This window comes from Dendropsophus ebraccatus, chromosome 4 (assembly GCF_027789765.1).
Source record: "Dendropsophus ebraccatus isolate aDenEbr1 chromosome 4, aDenEbr1.pat, whole genome shotgun sequence".
Lineage (NCBI taxonomy): Eukaryota > Metazoa > Chordata > Amphibia > Anura > Hylidae > Dendropsophus > Dendropsophus ebraccatus.
In genome coordinates this window covers 153,308,969-153,335,369 of record NC_091457.1, presented here as the reverse complement: position 1 = coordinate 153,335,369, position 26,401 = coordinate 153,308,969, and the positions used below count along the sequence as shown (strand labels likewise).

General features: G+C 40.6%; 1 protein-coding gene across 4 annotated transcripts in view; it reads left to right on the top strand.

Moving 5' to 3' along the window:
- The first annotated feature begins 318 nt into the window (after window positions 1–318).
- The window catches only part of NR5A2 (nuclear receptor subfamily 5 group A member 2), a 103,273-nt gene continuing 77,190 nt past the window's right edge, over window positions 319–26,401 (top strand). For 2 of the 4 annotated variants that reach the window (XM_069967494.1, XM_069967492.1), the window contains exon 1: window positions 22,994–23,164. In XM_069967494.1, coding sequence (XP_069823595.1) covers window positions 23,083–23,164 — 82 coding nt within the window. In that variant the 5' untranslated portion in view covers window positions 22,994–23,082. Of the gene's footprint in view, window positions 600–22,993; window positions 23,165–24,679; window positions 24,741–26,401 lie in introns of those variants that run through there. The other 2 variants (XM_069967493.1, XM_069967495.1) reach the window with 2 other exon arrangements.

The window sequence follows — 26,401 nt, the reverse complement described above, 5'->3', positions numbered from 1 at the left end:
TTGATGCCAGATACCATAGGACACCATCAGAGTTGTCGAGGGAGCCCCCCTTGCAATAGGAATGGTTTTAATGTTATGGCTGCTCGGTGTATATCCCTTTATAACCCGTCTTTCTGCTCTAAAGTTAATGATTTGTTGGCCTCTATCTAGCAGAACTTCTTATCTCCTCTCCTGTCACTTTACGACCTGACTTCTCTTATCACATTGCGGTGGAACATATGACCTGAATCCACCAATGGAGTCCGATAATCTCCCTCATTACATCCCATCTCCAAATGGGACGGATGGTTTACAGCAGGTCAGTAATGCTCAGAAGAGTACAGAGTCCAGGCTGAGAAATACCTGTTACTTTTTGTACTGGGAATCAGATTAGGAAAAGGCGAAAAAAAAAAACTCAATAGTAACTTTCGCTCGGATATAGTGCCATAGTCCGGCTCACCCCAAGGTCGCCATATTACGAGTTTTACGAGCCGATCGTCAGCGAAATCGATGAGTTTTCAAGGACGGGGAGAATTTAAGTGGTTCGGAGCGGATCATGGCTGCGAGACATGAGAGCGTCATCATACAGGAGTCTGCGAAACACGGATATAACGCACAGGGTGAGTGAGGCGCTTGGAATTTCTGAGGATGACCCACAGGTGGCGGGAGGAATTCCTGTGCTGGTGCATCTCATTGGGAATCCATATAGCCATATAGGTTCTACTATATAAGTATTGACTATATATTGCTTATTGGATATTGTGAACATACCCTAACGCAGGGATGGAGAACTTTTGGCCCTCCAGCTGTTGCAAAACTACAATTCCCATCATGCCTGGACAGCCGAAGGCTGTCCAGGCATGATGGGAATTGTAGTTTTGCAACAGCTGGAGGGTGAAAGGTTCCCCATCCCTTCACATAGAAATAGAAAAATTAAAGGGGTACTTTTTAAATCAACCAGTGTCAGAAAGTTATACAGATTTGTAATATACTTCTATTTAAAAATCTTCTGTGCTTATCAGCTGCTGTATGTCCTGCAGGAAGAGATCCACTGAGCAAAATACTGAGCAAAAATACTGTGTGGCAACATAGCCTCAAGGGGTACGCCAGTAAAAAAAAAAAAAAAGTACTAGACATTAGTAATTCGTACTTCTATTTAAAAAATCTGCAGTACTTATCAGTTGCTGTATGCCCGGAAGGGGTGGATTCTTTCCAGTCTGACACAGTGCTCTCTGCTGCCACCTCTGTCCATGTCAGGAACTGTTCAGAGCAGCAGCAAATTCCCATAGAAAACCTTTCCTGCTCTGGACAGTTCCTGACATGGACAGAGGTGGCAGCAGAGAGCACTGTGTCAGACTGGAAAGAATACACGGCTTCCTGCAGGATATACAGCAGCTGATAAGTACTGGAAGAGTGGAGATTTTTTAAATAGAAGTAAATCATAAATGTTTAGTTGATTTGAAACAATTTTTTTTTTGCAGAGTACCCCTTTAAGGAGACAAAACAGAATTCATCCTATGTCTATGTTCACACAACGTTTTTTGAGCTCTGTTTAAAATTACGTCCGTTGAGTCTAAAATAACGGACGTCATTTAGCAGTTTGGCCTTTCCTTACTGCAATGACTGGTGTTTGTACATTAGTTTGGGGTTACTGATTGCTCTTTGGATGCGGCTTAATTAAAAAATCCATTGAATTTAATAGTTAGAAACGGAAAAAGAACGATGGAAAAAGAAAAACTGCGTGTGAACAACTAATAAAAAACAAAAGACGTCCGAAAATAATGATCATGTTAATTATTTTGACGTCCGCTGTAAAAACGTCCGTTATTTAATGCATTGTGCGCATTGGACGTCCGTCATCCCATTGACTTCAATGTATTGCCATTGCAGTTAAATTAAATATCTAAATCGTCCGCCTTTTCTCTATGTTTGACGTTGTGTGAACATAGCCTAAGACTGCGGCAATGTTTCGGCTATGACTTAGTCCGGACTATATGGAATTACAAGATGTTTAACAGAACGGCTACATAGGATTACGGCAGAGAAAAGGAGGTCTTAGGGTGAAATCTTCAGGAGCGCTGGGAGGAGTTAGGAGCGGCGTATAGGTGGAGTAGGAGAAATAAGTGATGTCATATGAGGTAATGAGACGACTTGAAATTGTTTGTGAATTTCATTCGGATTCGATACAGATGTTATTGCAGTTCTCGTTCTGTCACTTTCAATGAAGTAACAGAGGCATCAGCCGGGTTACTGGAACTGATCATCCTCCCCACCCCCAGTATACGCTGCAGATGGAAGTGGGGTGCAACATGGAGGACGCCGCCGACGTGGAGAAGGGGAATTTATAGATAATATTGAACAATTATATGTAAAGATAAATCGAAGAAAAAAAAATATATATATTCATAAATAATACATATACAGGGGGAGATTTATCAGACATGGTGTAAAGTGAAACTGGCCCAGTTGCCCCTAGCAACCAATCAGATTCCACCTTTCATTCCTCATAGACACTTTGGAAAATGAAAGGTGGAATCTGATTGGTTGCTAGGGGCAACTGAGCCAGTTTCACTTTACACCATGTTTGATAAATCTCTCCCACAGTATATATATATATATATATATATATATATATATATATATATATATACTGTGGGAGAGATATATATACTGGTATGCAGTAGAGTAGTATAATCATAGAGTGGGTCTGGCATGGAGTCGGTGTTTAGAATCGTTAACTACTGACGTCTGGTCTGTGTCACTTTGGGTCACTTTGGCTGTTTCCATTCATTTGCGCTGTGTTAATTCAGTAATGATTCCAGACTCGCTTTATGCCGCGCCGAAATGTCATCTACGTGTGAATGTGAAAGCAAGGTCACACCCCAGAAATTACTACCACCATGTGTTAAACATGACAAAAATGGCATTGTAGAACAGATGGAAGCCAGAGGAGGAAGCCCATACACCCCATATTACGGAGATTTTATGCTGGCTGGTAGAGATGAGCGAACCGGGTTCGGGTTTGAGTCCATCCGAACCCAAACTTTCGGCATTTGATTAGAGGTGGCTGCTGAAGTTGGATAAAGCCCTAAGGCTATGTGGAAATCATGGATATAGTCATTGGCTGTATCCATGTTTTCCAGACAACCTTAGAGCTTTATCCAAGTTCAGCAGCCCCAGCTAATCAAATGCCGAACAATCGGGTTCGGATGGACTCGAACCCGAACCCAGTTCGCTCATCTCTACTGGCTGGCCATTGAAGGGAGAGCTGCCAAGCCAGCCTGGTTATGTATGACAGACTAATAGGACTTAAAGGGGAACTACCGCATTTTATTTTTATTTTTTTTAAATCAAATGGTGCTATAAAAGTTATATAAATTTACTTCTATTTAAAAAATCTCCAGTCTTCCAGTACTTATCAGCTGTCTCTACTGCACCCGCTAGAATAACAAAATGAGAGATTCTTATAGATACACACCCTATAACACCCTAACAGGGCTACACAGGTTTGAACCATAACACCCAAAGAACAAGAAACTGGGCCAATTCATGTTACTGTGGATTCCAAAGTCTTTGCATTTGCCTTGATCGCAAAACTTCCAGCCAAGATGTTATGTTCAAGGACCATATTTGCAGTCTGGACTCTTAAAGGGGTATTCCGCTCAGACATAACTTTTAATATGTTGCTGCCCATGGTGAGTCGAACAATTCTTCCATAGTTGTTATTACCTATTCAGTCCCCTTCCCCCTAGTTCTCAGCTGCTGCTTTCTGCTGAAGACACAAAAATCTATGTGTGTGCTTTTCTTTCTGTCTCCCCCTCCTCCACCCCCCTCCCTTCTGAGACAGGTGATGTAAACAAGTCCCTCTGTAATGCTGGAAGGGTAAATCACTGGTAGGTCACAAATAACTTGACCTTAGCTTAACCCTCAACATTGTAGCTTCTTTGTAATGCTAGGAGGGTTATTCTGAGGTGAAGTTACTGATGAACTCCTTGTGATTAACCCTCCCAGCATTACAAAGAATCTACAAAGTTGCAGATAAAGCCAGCCAGGGACTTGTTTACATCAGCTGTCTCAGAAGGGAGGGGAGAGGAAGGGGAGACAGAGAGAAAAGCTCACACACAGATTTTCGTGTCTTCAGCAGAAAGCAACAGCTGAGAACTGGAGGAAGGAGACTGCCTAGATAATAACAAGTATGAAAGGAATTGTTAGTCTCACCATGGGCAGCAACATATCAAAAGTCATGTTTGAGTGGAATACCCTTTTAAGGCCCTATTACATGAAGTGATTATTGGCTGCATTCGCCCGATATCGACCGTTGCGGTCGATAATCGATTTGTGTACAATGTCGGCTGATCGTTGTCTTTCAACAGGCTGAAACACAAACGATCTGCCTAGCAATGATCTGCGTAATTGGAGCGGTGGCAGTAGACTGCCGATGTCTTCTATGGGCTCCCCAGCCCTCCCTACACTTACCTGCTCGCCGTCAGCGTGTGCAGTAGCGCCAGCAGCGAGCAGGGAAAGAGGAGCAAACGAGCGCTAACCTGACAGATCGGCACTCACTTGCTCCTCTGAATCGACCCGTGTAATATAGCCTTTAGGGTCCTATTAGACTAAGCGAATTTTAACGATTAACGATAAATGATCGCAAACGAGATTGTTTATCGTTAACCTGAAATCGCTCCTGATATTACACTTAACGATAGTCGTTAGTTACCATCGTTTACTCTGTCTGATCCCAGCAAAAGAAGGAACGACGTGCAGTTACCCCGAACAATTAGTGAACGAATGCGGAATTACAGCGAGCGATAAACAATGAATTTAGAGTCAGATCTGAATCAACAATCAATGACACACAAATGATTTTTCGACTGTGCCTGCAATTACACAGGACGATTATCGTTTAAATTCGATGTACCAATTTTCCCGTGCAAGAGGACCCTTAGGGTACTAATACACAAAGCGATTTTTCAATGATCAACGATTAACGATACCAAACGACCGCTATGGCAAACGACCTGAAATCGTTCACTCAATTACACGGAACAATGATCGTTACTTATGATCGTTCTTGTGGTCGTCTTGTCTTCACCATTGCGTTCATCGCTACTGCGAATGACGCCTTATTCCATGCGAACAATCAACGATAAAAATAGGTCCAAATTCTATCAAACGACCAACTCGTTGGTCGTTTAATTGTTGTCTACTGTTACACTAAACGATTATCGTTCAAATCAGATTTTCCCCATGATAATTGTCCCGTGTAATACCACCCTTAGGGCCCTATTCCACCGGACGATTATCGTTCAGATTATCGTTAAATCATTAAAACGATAATCGTTCGGTTGAAATGCAGTTAACGATTAACGACTGAACGAGAAATCGCAAATACGATCATAAGTAACGATTATCGTTCCATGGAAATGAGTGAACGTTTTCAGGTCTTTCGCAATAGCGGTCGTTTGAGATCGTTAATCGTTAATGATTATGCGAACGATAATCGTCCAGTGGAATAGGGCCCTAAAGCCCCTATTCCACGAGCTGTCTAGAGGAGCAAGCGAGCGATGTCAGCGCTCGTTTGCTCCTCGTTCCCCGCTCGCTGCCGCCCCTATTCAACGCAGCTGCAGCGAGCGGGTGAGTGCAAGAGGGGCGGCGGGGAGCTGCGGGGGGGGGCTGCCCGGGTGATTGCTGATTGTCCGGGCAGCCCATAGGATACAGCAGCGTCTGCTGCCGATGCTCCTATTCAACGGAGCGACGGCATCAGATCGCTGCTATATCAGTCGCTTGTTTTTCAACATGTTGAAAAACAAGCGACTGCAACGATCAGCCGACATGAACGATGTCGGCTGATCGTTGCACTCTATTCCACGGGATAATTATCGTTCGTAGCGGCCGATATCGGACGAATACGGCCGATATTCGTTCCGTGGAATAGGGCCTTTAGACTTCCATGGGGTTTACGGTTTGCGATTGCAGGCAGCCCATATAGTGTCCATGCATTATGGGTCTGTGGGTTCGGGAACCACTATGGACACGTGCAGGAAGCTTACATCTACATCATATCAAGCTATATAGTAATGTCCAAAACTAATGTATGACGTCAAGCTCTTGGGCCCAGATGCAAAATCTCCCACAGCCCCCTTTCCATGTCTTATTATGTGCGCTCCTCGTATGGGGCAGATGGACTCTTCTTCCCCTTCGGGCTCCAGGGTCTGGGTGCCATTTCACCCCCTATAGTAAAACACCTGGTTAGCGCTCCATCTGTAAGCGCTTCTTCTTTTGAACCTTTCTAGTCCTTAATTCCCACACTTAATGTCTTTGCCCAAATGATGCATGACGTCATGTATGTCTGTAGACAACTAGTGGCTCTCATCATCTATGGCCGTCTATCCCCGAATGTCCTGTCTGTATTACCTCATGCAGGCATATGGCTTGAATCTCCCTCCTATAAACACTTGTGCGGCCTCTCCTGCAAGACACATGGATGGATTCTACATGGCGGTGGTATATGGTTCTGCTTTGTAAATCCGCTCATCCCGGGCCTTGTTTTCATCATCGTTTCCCATGGAGTGCCGCACTTTAGCTAGAAGAGAAATGGCTGACCGCTTGAGAAATGGGACATCTGGAAGCGGCTCCATGATTTTCCACTAGTAATCTATATCTGATAGACATGAACTGTGGAAATTGTACTCTTTCCCTGGATGGAGTCTTCTTATTAGTTAAATATTTACAGGGCACGTTCATCATTGTTCACATTGTTGAGAAAGCATTGAGGGTATTGACAGCTCTGCATCGTTTTGTAACTTAAAGGGGTACGCCGGCGGCTCTTCAAATCACCAGGTGTCAGAAAGTTATATAAATTTGAAATTTTCATCAATTTAAAAAATCGCAAGTCTTCCAGTACTAATCAGCTGCTGTATGTCCTGCAGGAAGTGGTGTATTCTTTCCAATCTGACACAGTGCTCTCTGCTGCCACCTCTATCCATGTCAGGAACTGTCCAGAGCAGGAGAGGTTTTCTATGGGGATTTGCTACTGCTTTGAACAGTTCCTGATATGGACAGAGGTGGCAGCAGAGAGCACTGTGTCAGGCTATAAAAAATACACCACTTCCTGCAGGACATACAGTAGCTGATAAGTACTGGAAAACAAGATTTATTTTTTTTTAAATAGATGTAAATTACAAATCTGTATAACTTTCTGACACCAGCTGATTTGTAAGAAACATGCATATAAAGCCAGAGATTAAGCAATTATGTAGATGGCTTTGTTTTGTGTCTACAGCTCCTATGCACACTTATGTGTACAAACAAAACTTGTATAGTCTTGACCCTATTGCCTTTTACTTAATTTTGACTTATACTTATAACCAGATAACTAATAGCAGAATGTCGGACACCTATCCCCCCATATACATGTACGCTCAGCTCAAATGAGCATACAGGTATACCCAGTAGTGATCTCAGCTAAGCCTATCTTATCCAGCTGTCTGATCCTTCTCTCCCCTGGCATCTGCCATAGGGGGAGATCTGGATGGCCCCTATATATATGTGGCTAAATTTGGTTGACAATAATCTATTTTAGCCAGTTCTGAATGTAATAGCTTAAAGGGCATTCCCATTTCCTAGTGTTATTCCCTATCTTGATTGGACTTCCATCAAACTAACTGGTCTGAACACTAGGATCTGCACCAAGACTGGGGGAAAATTGCGCATCTGTGGTCATACTCCATACAATCTCTATGGGTGGTCCGAACATTGCCGAGCTCAGCATTTGGAACCCCCATAGAAAATGAATGGAGCATTGGCTGCATCCTGTTCATTCAGGGGTACAAGTTTTTTCCGTGGAGTTCCAGAGATTGTTATGCTCTGTCCCAGGGATGGGGAACCTTCGGCCCTCCAGCTGTTGCAAAACTACAATTCCCATCATGCCTGGACAGCCGAAGGCTGTCCAGGCATGATGGGAATTGTAGTTTTGCAACAGCTGGAGGGCCAAAGGTTCCTCATCTTTGCTCTATACTGTAGATGGGAAATAACTTTTGGAGATAGGTATACAATAGCTATGCAGTGTGTATAGCCAGTTACCATAGAAGTATATGTATCTATATAAGAACTGTGGGGGAGACTTATCATATGTGGTGTAAAGTGAAACTGGCTCAGTTGCCCCTAGCAACCAATCAGATTCCACTTTCCATTCCTCACAGACTCTTTGGAAAAATGAAAAGTGGAATCTGATTGGTTGCTAGGGGCAACTAAGCCAGTTTCACTTTACACCATATATGATAAATCTGCCCCATGGTGTAAAGTGAAACTGGCTCTGTTGCCCCTAGCAACCAATCAGATTCCACCTTTCATTTTCCAAAGAGTCTGTGAGGAATGAAAGGCGGAATCTGATTGGTTGCTAGGGGCAACTGAGCCAGTTTCACTTTACACCATGTTTGATAAATCTCCCTTCATGTTTGATAATGTATACGTAAATATTTTAATTTAAAACCTTACATTTGTTTATACTAGATACATTGGAAAAGTAAATAGTTATGAGCTGGATCTCCCCTTTAAATGCTTTAAATGACATCCAGTAAATTTTGTCCAGTAAAAAGCCCCCACCTGTAGTGAATTGAGGAATATGTCAATCAGGGGGTCCCTCCTGTTACCTCCAAGGTAAAAAAAAAAAACCCTCTGTCCAATAGTCAGAAGGTGTGACTTCCTCCATTAGGATGCACCTTGGCTGCACAATGTATGGACACTTACAATCCTTTTATCTGACATCTGGGAGTAGTCACGGTGCAGCTCCTGTAGATGCATAATACATAGGACAGATCCCACAGGACCTCAGGATTACAGTAAGATACACTTACACATGTCCCGTCCCCTCCCTGGTGTATACTAACACTGCACAACCACTTTTAGTCTTGCCACTCCAATTTACAAGATTCGGATATCGCCGCTGTCCAGTAACTTTATAGACAAGAAGTCAATATACTGTTAAAGGGAAACTCCAGTACATGGGGCACTGCGGTAAAGTCCACCGACTGGATGCTATCTTCCTTATCCTATTGATATAAAGGGGTATTCCCGTCTCAGCAAGTATAGTTATACTTGTAGGAACCGTCAAATTAAAGGGGTACTCCAGCGAAAATCTTTTTCTTTCCAATCAACTGTCTACAGAAAGTTATATAGATTTGTAATTTACTTCTATTTAAAAATCTCCAGTCTTCCCATATTTATCAGTTGCTGTATGTCCTGCAGGAAGTGGTGTTTGTATTCCAGTCTGACACAGTGCTCTCTGCTGCCACCTCTGTCCACAGCAGGAGCAAATCCCCATAAAAAAAAACCTCTCCTGCTCTGGACAGTTCCTGACATGGACAGAGGTGGCAGCAGAGAGCACCGTGTCAGACTGGAAATAATACACCACTTCCTGCAAGGCATACAGCAGCTTATAAGTACTTGAAGACTGTATATTTTTAAAAAGCAGTAAATTACAATCTATATAACTTTCTGAAACCGGTTGATTTGAAAGAAAAATTATTTTACCTGGAGTACCCCTTTGCAAATTTGCAAATATATTTATTTAGCAAATTTGTCTCCCCCTCCTTTCGTTGTCAGTTTGTTGTGTAGGGTATCGACCACAATTCTGCTCTAAAAGCAATGGTCTGGCCTGTACACATGCACACTCATTTCAGCCAAGCATGCTTGTGTTTTCAGTAATGTAAAGGGAATAGGCTCCTGCCAGACCCCAAGACCCCCAGACCCCCATTCCTTGGTGTAGTATATTATATTCTGTACATATTAAACAGGGATGATCGGTTTTACTAGATGGGGGTCAGTCCCACAAATATACATTTTCCCTGGTATTGAAGTGGTTGCATGCAGTTGCCAAAACTTTTGGCTACTGTGTTATGTCTAGTGTCACCACCTCCTAAAGGTGACCTGACTCTCTAACGTATATAAGGACATATGTGTTTCTTATGTTGTATCCCAACCACTTAACCCTGTTGATCTCAGAGAGATAAGCCAGTGCTAGAACCGTCTGGCAGCGGTTTACCCCTCCCCTCTTCATGTGCAATCCAACTGGAGTTGGACCCATAGAGCAACGCATCCAGCTACCTGCTCCTTGTGTTCCCATTCATGGCTATGACTAGACATGTAGAAATATTTCTTAGCCATCAATATATATATATTTTTTTTAATAGGGTAGAGACCCCCCCCTTACACAGTCTAGTAAAGTCATTCAATTGTGTAATGTGTGCGATGTTGTAGAGAAAAGGATCAGACATGTTTGATTTCAAATGCCTAATCCCTTTGTTCTTAGGGAGACAAGCGGCTTACATGTCCACTTAGCTATATTGAGGATGTATGGCCACCTTAGGTCGCAGGAACAAAGTTTTCATAGTCGGGGAGCCAGGGGATCCCATACATGTCAGAATGACCAGGCATGTGGCAGCTCCAGGCAGGGAGCGGTGGACTGAGCGCAGCACTCGTCCGACTCTGCTATATCTCCCATCCACACAGCAGTTAGACCACCACTACCCCGCTGCAGCCCTTTCTTTTCTATTTGAATGTATCAAAGTGCAATTGTGTATCTGTGTATTTAAAAGCGTCATTATCACCTGAGCTAATACCGGGGACGCTCCTTCTATTATACTGCAAATGTTTAACACTGATTTCTATCTATCTGCATTTATTAGACTGCTCAGATCAGCCCGCACTCTGATAACCTTTCCCTTATTCAAGACCAGTTCAGACCGGACAATTCTGTGCTACCCACAAAACCACCTCCCAGAATCCTTAAAGGGGTTATCCCAAGATCAAATTTCCAGAAGCAGCATATACAGTGTACAGTGCGTGCTACCGCTCCATTCACATGGGGGACAACTGACCTCTGGTCTAATCATTGGTGAGGGCCCAGCTGTCACCACCACTCAGCTAGTTACCCCCTAGACTTTGGGATAACCCCTTTAAGTGTTCTTGCCAATGGCTGATAGAGATGAGCAAACTTGCCAAAAGGTTCACACAAACCCCAACGATCAGTATTGAATCCCACAGCTTGGAGAAGGTAGGTTCAGCCCGGAAAACATGGATACGGACTATGGACTTATGGCTGTATCCATGCTTTCCAGGAGTCTCTAGGAGGGCATCTAACTTCTCCAGTCGCTGGGAGACAAATGCAGAGCGTTCGGGTTAATACGAATGTTGCTGAAGTTTTGACGAGTTTGCTTAACACTAATTGTGATAAAAAACGATATGTATATATCTGTGCTGTCGGTTTCCGGATCACAAGCAGTGCATACTTACCAGCCACGCCGCTTGTGATCCAGCTGCCGGCTCTTCCGTCCTCCAGCCACTGCTGTAACTTCAGAACGCCGCCTCCTCCAGAATAATTGACATCTGGAGGAGGTTGGGCCTGAAGGTACAGCCAGTGGCCAGAGGACTGGAGAGTTGGATGCCGGATCACAAGCAGCATGGATGGTAAGTATGCACTGCTTGTAAACTGAAAACTGACAGCACGAATATACACACATCCAGGGATCCACAAATTATACAAGGACAATTCCTGCAGCCCAGCTGCTCAATTTGTCATTCAGTGTAAAGGCACTGCAAATGAGCGGCCATCTTGCTGTTCAGCTCTTATTTGCAACCATCCGCGGACGACAAATGGTATAGTGTAAAAGGAAGGAACAATCATTCATTAGCTGATCACTTCATTCTGACAACTACAGATGTGTGTATGGGGCCATAGAAGTCAATAGGTCCCCATTCTGTCCACATTTTTGGGTCAGCTCACGGGCCTAAGTTTATACTTTCTTAGCTCTTGTCACTTGGCTGCTCTTTAATTTTACTCCTTCCTGACTACAATATAGCTAGGAGGTCACAAGTAGTCTGAGATACGCCCCCCTGTCTCCTCATTGGCTCAGGCTGCTGCTCTGTCTCCTCTGATTGGCTGCTGTGTATAAACTCCGGCCCTGTTCACCAGGTGGTCACTGCACAGAATGTGATTATAAAGCACAGACTAGGGAACCAACAGAGAACATAATAGAACTTACAGAACTTCTACTCCGCGTAACATTGTGTCCATCTATCAGTCTGGATTCACACACAGATTTTCCTGTTGTTCTTTGCTTTTGTAATTGTTGGAACCACAGCAGCCAAATGTTTGCTGGTCGTCAATATGCAATTTTTTGTGTTTTTTTTGCGTGTTTTTGACCTCTGGGCTGTTTGCAGAAGACGGCATGTTCTTGGCACTGCATGTCTGATCACTTCTAGACTCACAGTCCTCAGTTTTTAACAAACACTTTACCAAGACCTCAATCACCTGTGTGACCTTTGGTGCAGTTTTTATGACCTTTTTGGCGTGTTTTAAGAAACTCCTAAGCATGTTTCTTCAACATATTCATGGAATCTATCTGCCCATTCAGATATAGAGAACAGCTGCAGAAATTTTAACATATCAGTCATGCAGGAAAAACCGTAAGGTTGGATTCACAACTGATGGTTAAAGGGGTTGTCTAGGGATCAATTTTTTTTTTACATATGCCTGGCCTGGTGGTGTTAAACAAAAAAAAGGAATACTCACTTACCCTGATCCCTCACAGCTACCGCATTAGCATTCCTCCTCCCTAGTGCTTGGGTTCAGACTTACCTGAGCGTGCTCAAAGTTTGACACAATGTCCCCACAGTAGCCAAGATCATTGTTGCCGTAGCTGCAGGGGATCAGGGGAGGTGAGTATACCTTCTTTTTTATACTTCACTGTATTATATGTGAAAAAATAATAAATTGACCCTCCCCCCAGGCAATACACATGAAAAACAATCTATCTGTTAAAATCCTTCACTTCTTGTTTATTTTTTTTTGTTTTAAAAAGCCTTAAATATATATATTCATAATAATATATATTTATTTATTTTTTTTGCTTTTATTATTTATTTATTATTTTAGTGGCATTTAGATTCATTTTTCCTGGTGGTTTTTTAAGACCTACAAAGAAGACAATGAAAAAAAATCTACAACTAAGGAAACATTCCCACATTTGGGGCCATAGATGATGTCTGCAAACGTCTACAATCAGCAAATAATTCATCTGGATTGCATCCGTACAGCAAAGAAAAAGAGGAAGATGATAGCTATAAAGAAAAAATGTGGCAGTGGTTTAAAAAGATTACTAATTCGTATTTTTACAGATCTGTGCACATTACGAATTTTTCGTCTGTAAAAAAAAAATATGGATCTGCAAAAATTACAGATGCTCCCATTGACTTCTATGGGAGAAGCTGCGCAATTACGGTGAACTAGGGCTTGCCGTAATTTTGGCACAAATTCGGATCCGTAATTTTTACTGAAGAAACTTCTGTATTGTCCGCAAATCTGTAAACAAATAAGGATGAGTAATCATTGTAAATCATTTCCACTTTTTTACTTATCACCTTCTCCTTATTTGCTGATCTTTAAAAATATGGATTACGGATGCAATACAGATGCATTTCACACCTTTTGTGGACGAAGATTGCAGACGTAATTTATGTCAATGAGAAACTACTGAATGTGGCAATGTAGGCTAAGGCTGTGTTCACACATAGGGGGACATTTACTAAGGAGTCTAATGTATGCAACTATTCTAATGAGGATTGGTGTGTACTTTGTTCCTATATCTTGTGACTGATTCATTAAAATGTAGCACTGCCATTGTAAATGTATCTAAGTAAAAAGTCGCAAATGTGAAAAAATTACGCAGTTACATCCACCTGGTACTGACTAGACGTAGGCCTGCACCTGTTTGTGCGACTTTTTAAAAAGTCGCAAATGATAAATTGGGCGCTAATCCCAGATTATACGAACTTTTGGGTGAATGAATACTCAAAACAGGCAGATTTTAAAAAAAGTTGCATTTAAAAAATATTCGCCTGTCAAATACTGGTTCATAAATAGAACTTGGACCAAAAATGGGTGAAAAATCCAATTATTCACTGAAAAAAAGGTGCAAAACCCTTGATAAATTTCCCACATGGTGTTTCCGTCAGTCTTTTTACAACCAACATCAGGAGTGGAACTGGGAGGGCAAAATTATCATAGAAAAATTTGTTTGGCTATGTTCACACAACGTCTTTTCATCTCCGTTTAAAATGACGTCCGTCAGTTTGAGTCTAAAATAACGGACGTTATTTAGCAGCCTGACCTCCCCTTAGTGCACTGACGGGTGTTTGTACATTATACTAGTTTGGAATTACTAATTGGACTTTGGCTGCGGCTTAATTGAAAAGTCCATTGAATTTAATAGTAAAAACGGAGACAGAACGGTGACAAAAGGAAAACTGTGTGTGAACTACAAATAAAAACCGTCCGCTGTTTGCAAAAGACGTCCGAAAATAATGATCATGTTCATTATTTTGACGCCTGTGGCAAAAACGCCCGTTATTCAATACGCTGTGCGCATTGGACGTCCGTCTTCCCATTGACTTCAATGCATTGCATTACAGTCAGCTAAAATCTCGGCACAAACAGATGATATTTTAAATATGAAAATCGGACGCCTTTTCAATATTTTTGACGTTGTGTGAACATAGCCTTTCTGTGTTTTCAGTCAAATCCTGGTTTTAGTTAAAAAAAGACTGATGGGAATACTATGTGTGAACCTAGACGTAATCTGCCACTAAAGCGAGAAAAAATGTACACAAATTAAAGTATTATAGGTGCAACATTATAAATTTGACTAGTGACTAACACCTATAGGCAGGATTCCTTTTTTTTCTGAAAAGAAAAATAAATAAAACAGCATTGCATAAAAGCACAAAAAAGTACAATAAAAGTAAAAGGTAAAAAAAAAAAAAAAAAAAAGAAAGGGGGGGGGGGGGCACAGTTCATTCTTCTTTGTAAAGAAGCACAGAAATTCCATGGATTTGCCCCACTAGATGAAGGATCTCTGTGCTACCTGTGCTATACAAACAATCACAATAGTCACAGTCACAACAACCCACCCTACAGGCTCAGAACAGAACAAACCAACAACATTTGGGAACTTTATTAGTTGTCATTGAGCACATGCTACACAATTGTGTGTGTGTATATATATATATATATATATATATATATATATATATATATATATATTATAGAAGCAACTGCAAAATAATAACAAGTGCAACATCCTGACAATACAAATGTAACAGGCAGTATAAAGAATACAAGCAGTGGAAATACAGGCTGGATGAGAGCAGGGATGACCTATAGTAGTACCCCATGGCTGTATGGGACAGAAATAGCAGAGTCTGAGTCTGGCTCTATATTATTCTATACAGTGTGTACACTTACATACAGCTATAAACCTTCCCAGAGAACAGTAAAAGCAAATTCTTCATGATCTGTGTGACAGCCTTAGCAGTGGGCAAAATGTCACTCGGAATTCTTGCAGTATAGTAAAGAGGGTTAGGCTGCCTGTAAAGAGCAAGAAGCTGCTGGCTGCTCCATAGGAAGCTTCTCTAGGGGGTGTATATATATACTTATACCGCAGCCCCCTCTATATCTATCCAGGACTGCAAGAGACTGGAGGGGCAAAATAAATCTTATAAAAATTAAAATTAAAACAACAGCACTAATATATATATATATATATATATATATATATATATATATATATATATATATATATATATATATATACACACACATATTGTTGTTCTAACGAAATCTCGGTTTGCAGCCTCGGGATCGTGTTGTGTTCCAGATAAAACAAGGCGATAACTCCAGAGATGGGAGGGCAGAGACATTGCAGACTGGATGACTATTGTGCAAAGTAAATTTCAAGGGATTTGCAAACGAAATCCTTTTAGATTAGTGGGAGAGGAGCTCGTCTGTATATCACTTAGTAACACAATGGGGTGGAGTATATGTTCTGCTTAATGGGGCTATTGTGGAATATTCTGCTAATTTACTGATACCAAGTATTGTAACCGAGAGGAGATACAAGTTTTCTGTTTATCCTTCAATTTACTATCTCTGTAATACATATGCATCTGTTCTATAGCTATCTCCTATCTATCTTCTATCTATTATCTATCTATCTACTATCTATCTATCTATCTATCTATCTATCTCCTATCTATCTATCTATCTATCTCCTATCTATTATCTATCTATCTCCTATATATCTATCTATCTATTATCTATCTATCTCCTATCTATTATCTATCTATCTATCTATCTATCTATCTATCTATCTATCTATCTATCTATCTATCTCCTATATATCTATCTATCTATTATCTATCTATCTCCTATCTATCTATCTATCTATCTATCTATCTCCTATCTATCTATCTATCTATCTATCTATCTATCTATCTATCTCCTATCTATTATCTATCTATCTCCTATCTATCTATCTATCTCCTATCTATCTATCTATCTATCTATCTATCTATCTATCTATCTATCATCTATCTATCTATCTATTATCTATCTCCTATCTATCTATCTATCATCTATCTATCTATCTATTATCTATCTCCTATCTATCTATCTATCTATCTATCTATCTATCTATCTATCTATCTATCTCCTATCTATTATCTATCTATCTCCTATCTATCTATCTATCTTCTATCTATCTATCTATCTATCTATCTATCTATTATCGATCTATCTATCTATCTCCTATCTATCTATCTATTATCTATCTATCTCCTATCTATTATCTATCTATCTATCTATCTATCTATCTATCTATCTCCTATCTATCTATCTATCTATCTATCTATCTATTATCTATCTATCTATCTATCTATCTATCTATCTATCTATATATCTCCTATCTATCTATCTATCTATCTATCTATCTATCTCCTATCTATCTATCTATCTATCTATCTATCTCCTATCTATCTATCTATCTATCTATCTATCTATCTATCTATCTCCTATCTATCTATCTATCTATGTCCTATCTATTTACTGTCTAATATATTAATATATACATCTGTTCTCTCTCAATCATGTATCCTTATATTCACTATAAATGAAATATTTCCATATCTATTAGGTAACTAGACATAAATTTAGTTTTGTTTGTTTTTTTTACTTAAAAATTATTGAATTTGTATTTCCTCCATAATCCCAGCCCTGAATTTCCCCTCTAAGTGCATATAACGCTCTAGTATCACAGTCGATACCTCTGTTTGACAGGTCCTTTATTTCTATAAACAAGAGTCAGGAGAACAGTCTCTCATTTTTGTGTATTGCAATTTTCCAAAACTTAAAATTAATTGATTTTAAGCCCTAATATTTTGGCTGGCAGATATGAGCCTATGTTACAGGGGGTGGGGGGTATATATTTGGTTGGGGTCACTGTTACAGGGGGTGGGGGTATATATTTGGTTGGGGTCACTGTTACAGGGGGTGGGGGTATATCTTTGGTTGGGGTCTCTGTTACGGGGGGGGGTATATATTTGGTTGGGGTCACTGTTACAGGGGGGTATATATTTGGTTGGGGTCTTTGTACAGGTGGGGGTAAATATTTGGTTGGGGTCACTGTTATGGGGGGTATATTTGGTTGGGGTCACTGTTATGGGGGGTATATATTTGGTTGGGGTCTCTGTCATGGGGGGGTATATATTTGGTTGCGGCCTCTGTTATGGGGGGGTATATATTTGGTTGGAGTCTTTGTACAGGGGGGGTATATATTTGGTTGCGGTCTCTGTTACGGGGGGCGTATATATTTTGTTGGGTTCACTGTTACAGGGGGTATATATATTTGGTTGGAGTCTTTGTACAGGGGGGGGTATACATCTGGTTGGGGTCTCTGTTACAGGGGGGGTGTATATTTGGTTGGGGTCTCTGTTACAGGGGGGTATATATTTGGTTGGGGTCTCTGTTATAGGGGGGGTATATATTTGGTTGGGGTCTCTGTTATAGGGGGGTATATATTTGGTTGGGGTGTCTATTACAGGGGGGGTATATATTTGGTTGGGGTCTCTGTTATAGGGGGGTATATATTTGGTTGGGGATTGTGTTACAAGGAGGGGGGGTATATATTTGGTTGGGGTCTCTGTTATAGGGGGGTATATATTTGGTTGGGGTCTGTGTTACGGGGAGGGGGGTATATATTTGGTTTGGATGTCTGTTACAGGGGGGGTATATATTTGGTTGGGGTCTGTGTTACAGGGAGGGGGGGTATATATTTGGTTGGGGTCTGTGTTACGGGGAGGGGGGTATATATTTGGTTGGGGTCTCTGTATATATATGGTGGGGGTCTGTGTAACGGGGGGTATATATTTGGTTGGGGTCTGTGTTACAGGGAGGGGGGTATATATTTGGTTGGGGTCTCTGTACAGGGGGGATATATTTGGTTGGGGTCTCTGTTATGGGGGGGATATATTTGGTTGGGGTCTCTGTATATATATGGTGGGGGTCTCTTGCAGCCTCTGGAATCTGCTGGATGGAGCTGCTCTGTTTGCACGACCTCCTGGCTCCAGCAGTTCCATGGGGAGGAGGTTAATGATTCATCGGCCTGTGCTGCAGCTTTGTGTACAGAGACGCTGTGTGTGCACAGAGGGAAGAAACCAGAGGGAAAACAGCTCACTTCTACTTTTTAGGTTGAGCGATGATAACAGAGGGGGGGGGGGAGATAACCCGGGGGTATATAGTCAGGGGGTATATAGTCAGGGCCGTATTTACCACTGGGCACCCATGGTCCAGGGCCTAAGACAGCGCCAGGGAGCGGGGGGAGGAAACAACTTTTTTTCCCCCCTTTTTTCTAGTCTCCCTCCTCCCGTTCATACTTTCCAGTAAATCTGGCGTTTTTTCGAGAGGGGGGGGGATATGGTGGTATTGGTCAGGTCTGGTGTGGCGGTGAAAGAAAATAGATAGATAGATAGATAAAAGTATGAGGCTGCAGCACATCCAAAATAGTGAAAAACTTGTAGTGTTTTATTGGTAAATCATCTGCAAAAAATCAGCAACGTTTCTGTCTCATCTCAAGATGAGACAGAAACGTTGCTGATTTTTTGCTGATGATTTACCAATAAAACACTACAAGTTTTTCACTATTTTGGATGTGCTGCAGCCTCATACTTTTATTGAAAGAGGGGACGTGGATCCAGTCTCCACTGCTGGCACTCCATACACTACTCCTGGGAGTGCACTCCACTCTATTGCTTAGATAGATAGATAGATAGATAGATAGATAGATAGATAGATAGATAGATAGATAGATAGATAAATAGATAGATAGGAGATAGATAGATAGATAGATGATAGATAGATAGATAGATAGATAGGAGATAGAAAGATAGATAGATAGATAGATAGGAGATAGATAGATAGATAGATAGATAGATAGATAGATAGATAGATAGATAGATAAATAGATAGATAGGAGATAGATAGATAGATAGATAGATAGATAGATGATAGATAGGAGATAGATAGATAGATAGATAGATAGATAGAAGATAGATAGATAGATAGATAGATAGATAGATAGATAGGAGATAGATAGGAGATAGATAGATAGATAGATAGATAGATAGATAGATAGATAAATAGATAGGAGATAGATAGATAGGAGATAGATAGATAGATAGATAGATAGATAGATAGATAGATAGGAGATAGATAGATAGATAGATAGATAGATAGATAGATAGATAGATAGATAGGAGATAGATAGGAGATAGATAGATAGATAGATAGATAGATAGATAGATAGGAGATAGATAGATAGATAGGAGATAGATAGATAGATAGATAGATAGATAGATAGATAGATAGATAGATAGATAGGAGATAGATAGATAATAGGAGATAGATAGATAGGAGATAGATAGATAGATAGATAGATAGATAGATAGATAGATAGATAGATAGATAGGAGATAGATAGATAATAGGAGATAGATAGATAGATAGATAGATAGGAGATAGATAGATAATAGGAGATAGATAGATAGATAGATAGATAGGAGATAGATAGATAGATAGATAGATAGATAGATAGATAGATAGATAGATAGGAGATAGATAGATAGGAGATAGATAGATAGATAGATAGATAGATAGATAGATAGATAGATAGGAGATAGATAGATGATAGATAGATAGATAGATAGATAGATAGATAGATAGATAGATAATAGATAGATAGATAGATAGATAGATAGGAGATAGATAGATAGATAGATAGATAGATAGATAGGAGACAGGTAGGAGATAGATAGATAGATAGATAGATAGATAGATAGATAGATAGATAGACAGATAATAGATAGATAGGAGATAGATAGATAGATAGATAGATAGATAGATAGATAGATAGATAGGACATAGATAGATAGATAGATAGATAGATAGGAGACAGGTAGGAGATAGATAGATAGATAGATAGGAGACAGGTAGGAGATAGATAGATAGATAGATAGGAGACAGGTAGGAGATAGATAGGAGATAGAGATAGGATTGCTGGGTGATGGCCGCATTACTGATGTATTTGTGGCACTTTGCAGTAGTATATAGATGTAGAGGACACAGCAGTATACAGATAGCACACAGCCCTGTATGGGTGATGTAGGAATAACTAGACATCCTATATACTGTGATCCTGGCATGTTATAATAGACAGTGCAGTGATATACAGTAATAGACAGTGCAGTGGTATAATAGACTGCAGTGATATAATAGACGGTGCAGTGGTATAATAGACAGTGCAGGGGTATAATAGACGGTGCAGTGGTATAATAGACAGTGCAGGGGTATAATAGACGGTGCAGTGGTATAATAGACGGTGCAGTGATATAATAGACGGTGCAGTGATATAATAGACAGTGCAGTGATATAATAGACAGTGCAGTGATATAATAGACAGTGCAGGGGTATAATAGACGGTGCAGTGATATAATAGACAGTGCAGTGATATAATAGACGGTGCAGTGGTATAATAGACGGTGCAGTGGTATAATAGACGGTGCAGTCGTATAATAGACGGTGCAGTGGTATAATAGACAGTGCAGTGATATAATAGACGGTGCAGTGGTATAATAGACGGTGCAGTGATATAATAGACGGTGTAGTGGTATAATAGACGGTGCAGTTGTATAATAGACGGTGCAGTGATATAATAGACGGTGCAGTGGTATAATAGACGGTGCAGTGGTATAATAGACGGTGCAGTGATATAATAGACGGTGCAGTGATATAATAGACGGTGCAGGGTTATAATAGACAGTGCAGTGATATAATAGACAGTGCAGTGATATAATAGATGGTGCAGTGGTATAATAGACGGTGCAGTGATATAATAGACGGTGCAGTGATATAATAGACAGTGCAGGGGTATAATAGACAGTGCAGGGTTATAACAGACAGTGCAGGGTTATAATAGACAGTGCAGGGGTATTATAGACAGTGCAGGGTTATAATAGACGGTGCAGGGGTATAATAGACAGTGCAGTGATATAATAGACGGTGCAGGGGTATAATAGACGGTGCAGTGGTATAATAGACGGTGCAGTGGTATAATAGACAGTGCAGTGGTATAATAGACGGTGCAGTGGTATAATAGACAGTGCAGTGATATAATAGACGGTGCAGTGGTATAATAGACAGTGCAGTGGTATAATAGACAGTGCAGTGGTATAATAGACAGTGCAGTGGTATAATAGACAGTGCAGTGATATAATAGACAGTGCAGGGGTATAATAGACGGTGCAGTGGTATAATAGACGTGCAGTGGTATAATAGACGGTGCAGTGGTATAATAGACGGTGCAGTGGTATAATAGACGGTGCAGTGGTATAATAGACAGTGCAGTGGTATAATAGACGGTGCAGTGGTGTAATAGACAGTTCAGTGGTATAATAGACGGTGCAGTGGTGTAATAGACAGTTCAGTGGTATAATAGACGGTGCAGTGATGTAATAGCCAGTGCAGGGGTATAATAGACAGTGCAGGGTTATAACAGACAGTGCAGGGTTATAATAGACAGTGCAGGGGTATTATAGACAGTGCAGGGTTATAATAGACAGTGCAGGGGTATTATAGACAGTGCAGGGGTATTATAGACGGTGCAGGGTTATAATAGACAGTGCAGTGATATAATAGACAGTGCAGTGGTATAATAGAAGCAGAGGACACAGCTGTATATAGATGCAGAGTATATAGCTGTATATAGAGGCAGAAGATACAGCTGTATATAGAGGCAGAAGATACAGCTGTATATAGATGCAGAGTATATAGCTGTATATAGAGGCAGAAGATACAGCTGTATATAGAGGCAGAAGATACAGCTGTATATAGATGCAGAGTATATAGCTGTATATAGAGGCAGAAGATACAGCTGTATATAGAGGCAGAAGATACAGCTGTATATAGATGCAGAAGATACAGCTGTATATAGAGGCAGAAGATACAGCTGTATATAGATGCAGAGTATATAGCTGTATATAGAGGCAGAAGATACAGCTGTATATAGATGCAGAAGATACAGCTGTATAAGATGCAGAGGATACAGCTGTATATAGATGCAGCCTTCTCCAGCTCCTGTGATTATATACTGGAGACGGACAGGAGCCGCATGGCTGGTTGCATTGTGTGTACTGCGTCATATTTACAGCTTCTAGATTGCTCAAGTTCTCTTATTCTCCATCTGCTACCGAACTACAACTCCCAGCATGCCCTAACAGCCTAACAGGCCGGGAGTTGTAGTTGTGCAGCAGCTGGAGAGGTGCAGGTATGAGATCCCCGATTAGCGGTAGGAGCAGATGACAAGTGGCAGTCAGTCAGTCAGTCAGTCAGTCAGTCTCCCCTCAGCCTGTCACCCCGCGCTCCTGACAATCGGAGCAGGAATGTGAGGGCTGCAGACATAACAGAGGCGGCAGGAGGAGGGGGCGGGGGCGTGGCTGCGGTGACAGGAGACAGGCCCCGCCCCCCGCGGCTCGCACTGACACGGATGACAGCGCGGAGAGAGCGCAGTGTGGCTGCGGGCGCGGGCGGTGCGGGGCGGGCGGACCGGGCGGCTCCACACAGGTGACAGCACAGCGGACACATGGAGCGGCTCTAGTACCGCACACACTCACTGCACACTACTCCGCCGCCCTACTTACCGCAGGAAAACCGCACTCAGTCATGCTGCCCAAAGTGGAGTCCGAGGCTCTGGGACTGTCCCGGTCACACGGAGAGCATGGCCAGATGCCCGACAACATGCAGGGTAAGTGACCGGCAATGCTGGAGTACTCACCCCTCACAGGACTCACCCCACAGTACTCACCCCCCACAGTACTCACCCCTCACAGTACTCACCCCACAGTACTCACCCCTCACAGTACTCACCCCACACAGTACTCACCCCCCACAGTACTCACCCCTCACAGTACTCACCCCTCACAGTACTCACCCCACAGTACTCACCCCACAGTACTCACCCCTCACAGTACTCACCCCTCACAGTACTCACCCCTCACAGGACTCACCCCTCACAGGACTCACTCCTCACAGTACTCACCCCACAGTACTTACCCCACAGTACTCACCCCTCACAGTACTCACCCCACAGTACTTACCCCACAGTACTCACCCCTCACAGAACTCACCCCTCACAGTACTCACCCCTCACAGTACTCACCCCTCACAGGACTCACCCCTCACAGTACTCACCCCTCACAGTACTCACCCCTCACAGTACTCACCCCACACAGTACTCACCCCTCACAGTACTCACCCCTCACAGTACTTACCCCACAGTACTCACCCCTCACAGTACTCACCCCACAGTACTTACCCCACAGTACTCACCCCTCACAGTACTCCTCCTATACTACACAACAACTTCTATCTATATACTGCATGCATTCTATTAGTCTATATAGACGTATAGAAGTATTTGTATACTCCACCACATCTATATACTGTATACATTGTATTATATACAAGTAGTGTATTCTGCAGTTTATAGACATATCGAAGTATTTGTATACTCTACTACATCTATATACTGTATACATTGCATTATATACCAAGTAGTGTATTCTGCAGTATATAGACATATATAAGCATTTGTATACTCCACTATATCTATATACTGTATACATTGTATTATATACAGTACCAAGTAGTGTATTCTGCAGTATATAGACAAATATAAGTATTTGTATACTCCACTACATCTATATACTGTATACATTGTATTAGTCTATATACCAAGTAGTGTATTCTGCAGTATATAGACATATATATTTGTATACTCCACTATATCTATATACTGTATACATTGTATTAGTCTATCTACCAAGTAGTGTTAGTATATAGGCATATGTATTTGTATACTCCACTATATCTGTTCAATACGTTCTCTGTACACTTATTGCCTTATATATAGTGTATGTTTTCTTGTGTTCCCTATAGAAGTGTGTGTGTGTGTGTGTGTGTGTGTGTGCGCGCAGCGTGTTTTCCTCTATGGATTGTATAGCGGACTTAGAAATACGCGTGCGGAATCCGTGTTTACACACGTGTATGTATAGCAGCGTATTATAGTGCGGATTCTGTGCGTACACACGTGTATGTATAGCAGCGTATTATAGTGCGGATTCCGTGCGGATCTGCAGTCATTCCGCGCTTCCTGCCCTCGGGGAGGTGGCAATGTATATAGGATATCCTACTATAGGAAGGTGGTGACAGTATATGAGGAGAGATGAGCACACGGGTCAGGCAGTGTATATACACATGGAGGGGAGGTGGGGACTGCAGCCTAATATAATGATAATGTCCTAATCCGGGCTGGGGCTCAGGTAGGTCGCTTGCTGTGTGATAGATATATATATATATATATATATATATTTTTTTTTTTTTTTTTAGTTTTTTTTTTTTTTAGTTTATAGACTTTTCTAGCGTTCTCCTGACTGCTACTTTATTACTTTATATCCTGCTGATAACTTATCTATTATTCTCTTAAACTATTTGTTATATGTTCTGAGGGTTGTGTGCATGGTATCTAAGCTCACAAATAGAGATAGATACATAGATTGATTTTGGATGGATATGGGATAGATAGATGAAGGTATAAATAGATATATATATCTATATCTATTTAGATATATCTATTATATCTACCTATAATAGAAAGTAATATGGACTGTGCTGCATCAGAACAATTTCATACATGGATATTTGTGTTTTTTTATACTATATTTTATTATATTATATTTAATTTATTGTATTATTGTAGTTTATTATTAATATTTCAGCAGCATTTGGAGGGTAAACTCAGATGTTATGTAAAATTGTGAGTGTCTGATGGGGATCATCCCATTCCTTATGATTCCTAATAATTTATTGTCTGATAATTTGCAGTAGGGGATATTGGGATATTGCAGGATGACCTGTAGACCCAGCACTGATCAAGAAGGTATCCTTCTTGTAGGAATCACCCCATTTATTCATTGTGCATGACTATTATATGGCTATACAGTGAATACTGATATATAATAATTCAATTATACTCTTTTATATACTATTTTTCTAAAATTGAGCAGAATAATTCAGTGTTATATGTTATGGTTCTAATATATTATGAAATATACATTTGTATATATATACAAATATACAGTATACACATATATATATATATATATATATATATATATATATATATATACATACACACATATATATACTCACACATATATCTATATATATATATATATATATATATATATATATATATATATATATATTATACACACACACACACACATATAAATATATATATATATATATATAATCATTTCTTTAAACATATATATATATATTCCCCCAAAATTATATATTTGCTGTTTTTGTTGGGTTTTACAAGTTTGCAATCTGCTCTAGAAAATGAAAGCGCTGTATCTGATACTTCAGTATTTTTCATTTCTAAATGTAAATAAATATTATTCTGCAAAAATGCATAAAATAATAGAAATCATTGAAATATACTCCCATCCTCATATAACTCTGAATAAGTGAGAATGCCTGAGTCCCCAGCTCTCACCCATCGCACAGCTTTCCAGTCTTTCGCTCCCATTTCAGGAGAGACATAAAGTTTCTCTTTACAGAGAGAGAAATCAGAAAGTTTCAGTGCAGACATCTCTGAGGAATAACATCCCGGTGTCTACAACCTGGGGGCTTTTAAATGATTTTTTTTCTTCTCTTATCCAGCTCCTCTGAAAGTAAATGGACTATTAATGTAGAGCTCTTCAATAAACTCTTTTTAGGGAAGCTGCAAATGGTTGGAGAGTCTGAGGCACCAATGTACAATGTGGCATGTTGTAGCTTTCAAAGTTATACAGAGGAAGATAATAAAGATTTAATAGAAGTTCCCAAAAAACTGAAATACACTTTAACAATTAATTGTAGTTTTTTTATTTGTTTATTTATTTATTTATTTATTTTATAATATATTATATCTGCT